The sequence below is a fragment of the Lactuca virosa genome, chromosome 3 (assembly GCF_052849685.1).
Source record: "Lactuca virosa cultivar CGN04683 chromosome 3, Lactuca_virosa_CGN04683_v6, whole genome shotgun sequence".
Lineage (NCBI taxonomy): Eukaryota > Viridiplantae > Streptophyta > Magnoliopsida > Asterales > Asteraceae > Lactuca > Lactuca virosa.
This window is the reverse complement of record NC_136428.1, coordinates 370,678,326-370,689,313: the sequence shown is the minus strand read 5'-3', so window position 1 is coordinate 370,689,313 and position 10,988 is coordinate 370,678,326. Positions and strand designations below refer to the sequence as shown.

The window sequence follows — 10,988 nt, the reverse complement described above, 5'->3', positions numbered from 1 at the left end:
TATTCTGAACTAATCCTAATCGGTTTATATCAACCATAATATATTTTTTTTTCAATTATTATTTTTAAGATAATGTAATTATTAATGTAATATGTTTTTCACTTAAATATGTTTTTCAACAAAAGATTAGATATTTGTTTACATGTTTTCATAACCTATCATTGATCCAACGGTGGTATATATTTATTTGATGAAATAAACCTATAAACCAAGTGTCATGTACATTACAAAGATAGTTTGAGACAGTGACGAATCTAGAACAAAAAGTTACGTGGTTCCTCATACAGAATTAGATAGGTATTTTATATTTTTCAATACTAGAAGGTAGGTCCTAATATAAGTTTCTATATAATTTCTATAAAATATTAAAACATAGGTAGGTCCTAGGACCCACCTGAAGTATATGTGGCTACGCCAATGGTTTGAGATAATACTTTTTTGGTATAGCTAGATGTTTTTTTTGAACGACAACCATATATAATGAACGCAAGCTAACTAAACGCTAGCAAAAATATGAACATAATACAAGTTAAGGCGTTATTTTGGATGTTGCAATCACGCAATCCTATATAGTTAATAGTTGATATTGGTACCACATATTTTAATAAGTTCGTTGTAGTGGACTAGAGATGATTGTTAAACTCATCATGCCTTTATTGTAATCATACAAAATATTACAGAATTTGTATCGTTATTCTCCTAATTTGAGGTTTTACAGTTAAAAAAAAGAAATAAAAGAATTTAATATGCAATATTCAAAACAAAACACACATCTTCATCATAAAATACAAGGAAATCCACATTATCGCCTCATACATTAAAGCCATGATTTTGACATTTCAATTCTCTCTATCACAATTTTCAAATCACGTTGAAGATCTGTTCTTGTCGGTATCATGACAAGTTTATTCCATACAGAATCCGAATTTGTTAACATTTTAGGGTCTGCATAAAGCTCGTTGATGGAATCTGCTTCATCATTGATATCTTTTAATATGTTCAAACACTCCAAACATTTAATTTGATCAGGATCATCCTCCATTAGATTGCAATCGACACCTTTCCATTCGATCGGCTAAAATTTAAGCAAAAACTAAAAGGTAAAATGCCTAAATAGCATTTAAAATTTAGCATAGAAATAAATCACATACTTATGATGTTATCTAATTAATAATATCATTTTCATTAGTTTCGATTAAATTACGTAATAGAAGTTAGTTATAGTGTCATCATGTCCAAAACTTATCATTCAGTTATTAATACTAAATCTTCTCCAAAACTTACTATTCAATTATATATGAAGCTAATTCATACATAACAATTTTTTTATATATATAGCAATTTATAATTTAAGATATTGTATTGTACAATTTTATAAACCATAAATGATTATATATGAAAAATATTCTTATATACATTATTAAGTTAAAATGGAAAATGATTGCGTGATGACAAAAAAAATTGTTACTTAAAACTTGTCCTTTTGCAAAAGGGAAATCTCCATAAAAGTCTTCAAATTTTACCTTAATTTACGAAAAAGTCCCAAACTAAAATTTGTTTACGAATGAATTACCGGTAAAAATGACGATTTAACCCCTTTTTTCCGGTTTACCGGTTTTATTACTTACATGTTTCACTAAAGTCCCATTATTTTACCCTAATTTGCGAATAAGTCCCAAAATAAAATTTACTGATGATTTGACCATTTTCTTCATGTAACATACATTTTATTGGTTTCATTGCTGACTTAGACACCTAATCATTAAATTAGCTGATAAGATGAATACGATGAGTTATATAATGTCACATTTACTGTAAAATTTGATACCCATCTCATCAGCTCATTTATGACTATGTATCTACGTCAGCAATGAAACCAATAAAATATGTGTTTCCAAGAAAAAAGGGCAGAAAATGAGTTGATGTCTGATGAGATAGATATATTAGGTTACATAAGATTAGATAGACAATTTGATATTTCTTATAAACGTAAAAAATAATGCAGTTGTTGTTAGTTTATGTACTTATTGTAGTCTTCGTTGGATGTATTTTAAGTTCCAAAATGCTAAACATAGCATTATATAACTCAACATATCCATCTCATCATCTCATTTAATGACTAGGCATCCGGGTCAACAATGAAACCGGTAAAATGTATGTTACATAGAGAAAAGGGCCAAATCATTAGTAAATTTTATTTTGGGACTTATTCGCAAATTAGGTTAAAATAATGAGACTTTAGTGAAACAGGTAAGTAATAAAACCGGTAAACCGGAAAAAAAGGGTCAAATCGCCATTTTTACCGGTAATTCATGCTTTTTCGTAAACAAAATTTAGTTTGGAACTTTTTCGTAAATTAGGATAAAATTTTAGGACTTTTCTGGAGATTTCCCTTTGCAAAACTAGAAAACAAAGTTATATACTATACAACATTTCATGCATAAAATGTAAATTATTATACCATTTTGTTTAGGATTAAATATTATAAAATTGAGTTATTATAGTCTATGGTAGAGTTCCAAAAGATATCATGAACTTATTTTTAATTGTGAAAAAGAATATTAAAAATAATAATAATTAAAAAAAAAAAGTAAAATATGAACTAACCTTTGGAGGCGCTCCAATTCCATTGGTGCAATAGAGCTTTGCACTGTCCACAAGATTGCAATACTTTAGAAATGCATTTGCAAATCTCTTGTGTGATTTCAGTTGTGAATTCACCCTCACTGCTCTTTTCACTGCTATTGCCCTCCTGTGTTTGTTACAAATTACAAATTAAAATAAGGATCACTTCTATTTATCATATTGATGGTTATTTTAAATATTTGATATAGTCGATACTCAACAGTATTCGGAAGTTACACTTTGCATTCCTCTAGTTACAAATACAACAGTCAACCCCTTAAAGGGAACAGTCAACAATACACCTTTTTAAAATAGGAAGGTTTGAAAAAGGTACACTTTGGGGTTACATGTGCATTAGTTAATCTTGAGAGCATTCCCAATAAAGCTTATTTATTTGGGCAAATAGGTTTTTGAAAGTCAAAAAAATTATTTTGGCATATTTTTTCATACCAAAGTATTCTTACTTTGTTTGTAAATTTACAAGGTTTTATATAGAGATTTTTCACAATGCTAATAATATGAAATTCATTTACATAGTTTTTTTTATAAGACCCATAAATAAGTTTTATAAAAAAGTTTTACTTTTCTTGAACTTTTAGTTTGTTGAGTTGGTAACAACAAAAAAAATTGATAAAATAAGTTTTACTATTGTTATTGCAAAGATTTGAGAGTTTATACTTAGCACCCTTCAAGTTACCGGTATAACAAATCGACCCCTTTAAATAGCAAAGTGTTTGTGATCTTACCTAATGCCTCTTGTGACTGCTAAAAAAGGATCACAAACCACACCAACCAACTCAATTCTATATGTCTTCTTCGGTATAAATTCTTCTTCTTCATCATCATCTTCGACTTTTTCCCAATAATTCTCGTTAATTGTTCCATCTTCTGAGACCTTGTAGCCGATACCCATTCGATAACGTTGATTATGAATGTTTCTTACCATAGCAACTGTTTGCTCAAAAAATGGTTCCCATGCCAATGTCCCATCCATGATCACATCTCTCCCATCGTTTAATGCTGTTACTAATACTGACGAAGCTGCGTCTGTGGACATTTGATGCACCTATATAAAATATTACACTTATAGATGTTATGTTCAAATTATATAAATCCGCATCATGGAACAAGTCTATATGGTTGACATCCTAGCAATTAGGTGGGTTCATCGTGACATGTTTAATTAAATGAGTTGTAATTTTCAACTAATATAACATGTTTAATTAATCGAGTTGAGATTATCAGTCACAATCTGACATATTAGATAAAAAACTGACATCCTAGATAAAACGGGTTCGACCCTGACCCATTTACATTTCAACATTTGAATGAAATAGAAGTTTGAACCTAAACAAGTTATATATATATATATATATATATATATATATATATATATATATATTAGAACATCAAATCTAATCTAATATTAAAGTACTCCTGAATCCACTTATGTCTAAGACGAGACTTGAACCCTCAATCTCAAAGAAAGAGTACAACACCTAAACAAGTTATATGTTACAAACGCCAAATAACTATTTAGATTAAAAGAAACAAAACTACAACTTAGTTGTCCAAATAAGATCAGGATTTTGTTTTTGTATTTTTTTTTTCTATTTTACAAGATTAAACAAAATGTAAAAAATATATAAAAGGGTTGAAATGTTGTCATCATCTTAGGGTTTTCAATTCTAACCTAACCTATTTAATTAAATCGGTATTGACTAAACGATTTGACCGGTTTAATTAAACCAACTGAAAATCTCAAACACTATCCACTAAGTTTGAGTTAGCGGGATGTGTCAAATTTTGTTGGTTCTAATTTGACATGACCCGATATGTTTATACTAGAAAAGAAATTGGAGATTATACCAATTCAGCGGTTGGAAGCATGTCATTGTGATGGCCCTTTAAGTTAAGGGCTTTGTAAATTACGTCCCTCTCCTTGAAGGCATCGGCCTCCACCACCACCGCATTTGTTGCTGCCTCCGACCAAAATCCTCTGCAATATATTACAATTCTCCATTACACTCAATATCATATATAGGTGTGATTTATATAGATTATTATAACAAATAACACATATATCAAATAGATATTTTTATTTATACAGATTCAATTATACCCTCTCATAATTTGGCTTACGTGGCATTTTAATTTTGTTGAAAAAAACCAAACCATCCCACAACCCCGAAATGACATTGTTTTCCATATACTTTAGAGTTAACATTGATATAAAACAATAAATATATACTTATAATTTTGTTGAAAACAAAATAATGGACATATATTTTCCGTGAATTGTAATACTTTTAGTAAATCACTTTTTTGAACAACTTAACAATATATAATAAATGAAATAACACAAAATAAAAAATCCCAACAAAACAAAGCTCGAACATCATCACTTACTCTTTAAGAATTTCTTTGAGAACAGTGCTTTTTCCAGCACCCATTCCACCACCCATGAAAAGAATCACCGGGCTTCTGACTCCGTGAACCTCCGGCCCATTCATCTCTGTGGAGGCAAAGGCATCATTGCTGCCATCGCCCTTTTTTGGGGTTTTAGTTCCGATCACTTTCATTTCCTCCATGATTGTTGAGAATGCTCTTGTTACTCTCAAGTCCTTTGTAATTTTTTCAAATCTTTGTTTTCTGCATGTTAATATAACAATATGATTATAATAAAATATTATGGAATTAAAATTGTTGAGTAGTGATTGAGTTTTATGACATGAAAGTTTATTGATTTTAACTAGAATTAATTAACTAAAAGACTATATAACTAAAAGACTATATATTGTACTTGGTCAAAAGCTATTTTATTATTTGGGATTAGGGTGTGTTTGACACGGAGCTTTTGGAAGCGTTTGGGAGCTTCTAGGTTTTAGCTTTTGACAAAACGTTATATTTTAAACAAAAAACTTCGTTTGACAGTACGAGCGTTTAACTTTTAGTTTAAACAAACGCTCCCAATCTAAAAGCTACTTCATGTAGCGTTTAACAAAACGCTACTGAGCTTTTGAAATCAATTTCCATAATCACTCTTAAAAATATATTTATATATTTATTTATTTTTAATCAATTGTCCTTTTATGTAATTTTATATATTTCAAAAGGTACCAGTTACTTTTGCCAAACACTCATATAACAAATAAAAACTACAGCTTCCCGCTACCAGCTAACGCTACACGCTACCAGCTAACCGCTACCCGTTTCCAGCTAACAACTATTTTTGCCAAACACACCCTAAGTTTGAAAAATGCACATTTGATTTATTAGTTTTTCAAAAGTTCAATAAGCTTAAAAAATATTTAAGAAATTGAAAAATACTTTTAAAACCAACTTTTTACTAACCTCAAAATATAAGTCAAAATTCTTATTTTTGAAATATGTAATATTATAAACTAATCCAAACATTTTCCAAACATTTTTTAGAAAAGAATTATCAACTTATAACTTCTTGTAACCATATAAACTAATAATTATATAAACTAATAAACAATTTTATCAAAAATTGTTTATAATTGTATTTGTAGGGTTTAGACGTTAGTGCGCTCAAGCTATAATAATTAGTTTTATAATGTTTGACAAATTTGAATGTAATGATTTTTTTTTTCAATGATTAAAATTTTAGATGTACCAACTACTAACCATTTAATATTCGTGACATTATCCAAGTTGAATTATTCCACGTCTCATGTTTCCCAACTTGTTCGATTTTTTTACACATGAAAAACATCCTACTCCATCCACTATCCTTTAAATATTATTAAAGAATATAACAATCGTAACGATATATCGCAATAAGATATATAATAGATTGGAGCACTTAGTTTATATTTTAGGTAAGTTATTAAAAATTGCTGTGAAAAATTAACCGGTTAAAAACAAAATTCAGGGAATCGAAGCCGTGACCTTTACAAAATTCAGGGGATGAAGCATATAACTTTTATAAGTATTGTTTCTCTAATTAAAATATCATTAAAACTACTATTCATCGTAATGTAAATTGTATTAGGAGTATATAATATCATTATTCATGTACCAATTTTGTCTATTGTTTTTCAAAACACTAATTAATTTTTTTTCCTTCAATATATAGTACATATATTTTAATAAATTCTTTTGAGATATTTTTATACTGTGTACTATCTAGAAATAGAGTCATAATTTGTCATTACATGCAACTTGAATGAATTCTTTAACCGTTTAAAAAAGACATTTAACTGGAAATTTAAAATCTTGAGTTAATGTTTTTATCAGTTTTCACTTTTGTTTGTTTCAAACTTTCAATCATAAAAACATGAATATAATACTAATTTTTTTCTTTTATCCTTTTTATAAATTCAGTGTTAATGCCCAATTAAAAAAATCTTTATACGTCTTTCTTTATTTCTATACCACTTTATTACTTCAACGATTCCAATTCATTATAAAAACCAATTCATAAAGTCTTAAGCCATTTATAATTTTGAAGTACATAACAATATTCCGATATTCATAAAATAAATAAATAAAAGATGAGAAAAGTCACCTCGTTGCTGTCAACACCATGTTTTTAAGCTTCCTCTCATCAGATCCATCGCTCAACACCTTCCACATAAATATATCTTAAATTGATGTCGAACCATAACCATTAAAGGAATGGACCATAAACAATTATATATATATATATATATATATATATATATATATATATATATATATATATATATATGAGCGCATCCACAATGTATAGTTTAATGAAAGAGTTAAATGTAATGTCTAGTTGACATTCAATGAATTAAATCAACATAATGGTATGTCATTTGACGTTAAATGGAAATGAAGTTCAATGGTAAAATGAAACTTTTTAAGTTAAAACTGAACATTGACCAAACTTTTATAAAGTTCAATGCACTGTAGAAAAAAAAAGTAAATTGTATGAAAAATAAAATGATGATATGGTAATCCGTTATACTCAATAAAATTTAATGCATTGTTGATACCCTGTGGAATGTCTAATTGACATACAATGGATTTGAAGCTCAATAATATGTAGAATGAGAAAAAAACCAAAGCTTTTTAGTTTTTAAATATGTTCCATTAAACTTTGTATAATTCTTATAAAACTAAAATGACTAAGTTGTATCGAAAATGAAATACTAATGTGACAATTCATTAAATTGTATAGAGTTGAATGCATTGTGGAATGTGAAGGTCGTAAGTTCCTTTCGGTGTTTATATGATCGATTTTAAAGTTACACGAAACAATGAAAATGACATTAAAAGTATTAAAATCGATATTTTTTCTTGATGGTACCTGATTGATCACAATAGAAGTTTGGCTCCAATTGAAAGCAAAATAGCCAAGAACGCATCTTTCAAGTTCTTCTTCAAGTTTTTCACAAAGTGAGTCTACATCCTTTTCGTTTGAAAAATACACGTAAAGGCCATCTTTAAACCCTTTTGAGCCTCTCACATAATCCGAAGTCAATTTACATAATTCGGGACACTCGGTTCCATCTTTGAATCCAAGTTGCCTTGCTGGAAATTCACATATCATGAAATCAATTCTCTTAAGAAATGCAAAAATTGGAGTTTACTCACTAATTCATTGATAGTCTCAAAATGTATAAAAATCATTTGGTATGATTACAAGTGAAAACATCACATATGATGATTTATTAACTATTTTGAGTACTCCATTTTGATAAATCAATCATAACTCATAACACAACTTTCATGGTGGAACGAAAATTTATGGGGTAAATGTAAGAAATAATAACATATTTTCATTTTATTTGTATCTTATAATATCATGTTTTTTTTAAAAAAAAAAAAAAAACATTGTACTCTCAATTGTTTTTTTTTGTAAGACATTGTATTTTTAAAATTGGGATATTGTTAAAACCTGGTAATGAAAATTTTAAATTGTACAAAAAAACACCCTGAAATAAAAAGTTATTATCAGAAGGTAAAAAAATATCAAGTTACTTGTATTTTTGTTCAAAGAATACATATGATGACCTTATATAACCCGTTTAACAAGTAATTAAAGGGTTAAACACATAAATAGATAACATGTTCATAAAATACGGTGGTGGTGGTGGTGAAATGGTGTTTGAAACATCAATGTATTTTTTGAACAATTTAAATGGTTTTTAATTCATTAATGACCTCAAAATTTCAGTTACCAGTTAAAATGAGTTATAAGAGGTCATTAATATATATTTTGAACAAAAACGCCAATAATTTACCTTTTGATAAGATTTTTTTTTAGTTCAGTGATGTTTTTTAAACATTTTAAATAGTGTGTTGTCTTTGACGTTAACCCTCTGAAAGCTACCAAATTATACAATATTTTAAATTAGTATTCCTATTAGAGTTCAAAATAATATGTTTTGGAAATTTTATCCAATCATATAAATATTGTTATTTAATTTGATGACATTGTTATAATTCCTATAATATAAATGTACTTAATATAGAATATATAAAAAAAATTATGCTCTAAGTAGCAATTCAACAAACAAAAAAACACTGCTATGTGATGTAGTAAGGTCAAAAAAAATTTCCAATAATATAATTTTCTTTTTTTCATAAATCTCAAAATTTACCAAACTAGATGAGTATACCAACTAGAAATGTACTTTGGATAGTACAACTCCAGTCACTCAAAAGAAATGCCAAAGTACAAGTTTTAGATGCACAATGTACTACTTGGAACAACTAACAATCCAAAGCTTCAAAAATCTTAGTAGAATCCTAGAATGTACGAGAATAAAATAGTAATATTTGTCTTTTAATATTGTGCTTTGTGCATTGAAAGTTGTACAGAAGAGAAAACGAAGAACTGTAATAAACCTACCAACATAGTTGGAAAACTTTTCAACCCTTCTAAAATGGCTGGATCCGACAATTTCAGGCTTCAATGACCTTGAGTTTTTCCGGCGACGATGTTTAATGGCGGCCAACACGGCCCCGGTGGTGGTTGCGGCAAGGAAGAGCGCCACCACTAGCTTGCCGTATCCATCTGCGCGAAATTCTGATGTTAGAGAGAGAGAGAGAGAGAGAGAGAGAGAGAGAGAGAGAGGACCTCTACGCATGACGGAGTTGGTAAAAGAAGAGACGCCGGAAAAGGATAAAGGAGTGGCCGGAAAATGAAAAAAGAGTTGCCGGAGATATAAGTGGTATTCAGTGGAGTTGTCTCCTTGGTGTGTGTTATTATCATCTGAAAGTCAACAATCCATCATGTAAATATTTTGGTTGGAGAGAAGAACGTTCATATGTCATTAAGTTATAAGACGCCAGAAAAGAAAGTCTTGAACATATAATATAGAAATAGGACAGGACGTCCTTACTATTTACCATCTATAAGGGTAATCAAGTATATATATTCAGTAATTAATTTTTTATTATATCTATCATTCAACTTCCCGTTTAAATTGTTCAAAAATATCATATAACTAGTAAAATCCAATATACCACATAATGTTGGTATTTTTCAAAGGGATTTGTAAACAATCGGATTGGTTTGGGTTGGGTTGGACTGGAGTTGATTTTTTTTTTTTATTTCGCTCATCATATATAGCAACAAAAGTATATTTTTAGACTTTTAAGGGAATATGGCAAAGGACATATACTTTACCTTAATTTTTGTTTTGGAATAAAAGATTCGTTTTATTGATTTTTTCTAATTCGTTGACAATTTGCCTGGTTAACTTGTTAACTCCTGCTGCATTATGCAAGTTGTTTTTGTTTAAACTTGTTAAGAATAAAGAGAAAATCACACAAACACACATATACAATTGTTAACATGGTTCGGTTAATACAATCTACATCTACATTATAGAAGAAAGTATTCTTATTCATGAGCTTGAAAACAATAGTACGACACAATTGAAACCCTAACTATGAGTCGTTATATATAAACAAAATACAAACATAAACCCTAACTAGAACATGGTTGGGTCTAGCTAACGACCATCAACCGCACACAACAAACACTTATCATGTTGTTATTTGGTGTCGGGTTTCTTCACTTTGCTCGGGGCGGGTCGATATCCATTCGGGTCGATAATTCTCAAATCACATTTAGTAATATGTACCTTGACTTAAGTATGCTCCAAAATCCAGAAACCAAGAACTCTCGCTCCCTCCAACAATTTTACCCCAAAGGGACTTACTGATAGGTTTTGGAAAGCTAAAAATGATCTTTTTTTATTTATAAAATAAATTTAAGCAACAATGGAAACAATATTAAAAATGACTATTATTTTAGACCATTTTAACAAAACCACCAAGGATCCATTTACATTATATTAGAAAGATTATGATAACCATATAATGTTAAGAATACAATCTTTGAAGACTTTGATCCC

The 10,988-nt window shown here is 28.9% G+C and overlaps 1 protein-coding gene across 2 annotated transcripts; it reads right to left on the bottom strand.

Annotated features, from left to right (window-relative positions):
- Window positions 1-630: 630 nt before the first annotated feature.
- LOC145167645 (calmodulin calcium-dependent NAD kinase-like) lies at window positions 631-10,137 on the bottom strand. Of its 2 annotated transcripts, XM_079086882.1 has the most exons (10): window positions 10,093-10,137; window positions 9,704-9,838; window positions 9,476-9,640; window positions 7,928-8,151; window positions 7,160-7,218; window positions 5,035-5,277; window positions 4,495-4,624; window positions 3,372-3,691; window positions 2,608-2,752; window positions 631-1,075 (listed from the first exon to the last, which is right to left on the bottom strand). In XM_079086882.1, the coding sequence occupies exons 2-10, from the start codon at window positions 9,711-9,713 to the stop codon at window positions 818-820; spliced, it is 1,554 nt and encodes a 517-aa protein (XP_078943008.1). In that variant the 5' UTR covers window positions 9,714-9,838; window positions 10,093-10,137; the 3' UTR covers window positions 631-817. The 2 variants fall into 2 exon arrangements, with proteins under 2 accessions (XP_078943008.1, XP_078943007.1); XM_079086881.1 differs by lacking the exon at window positions 10,093-10,137 and having other exon boundaries at window positions 9,704-9,929.
- Between the last annotated feature and the right edge of the window lie 851 nt (window positions 10,138-10,988).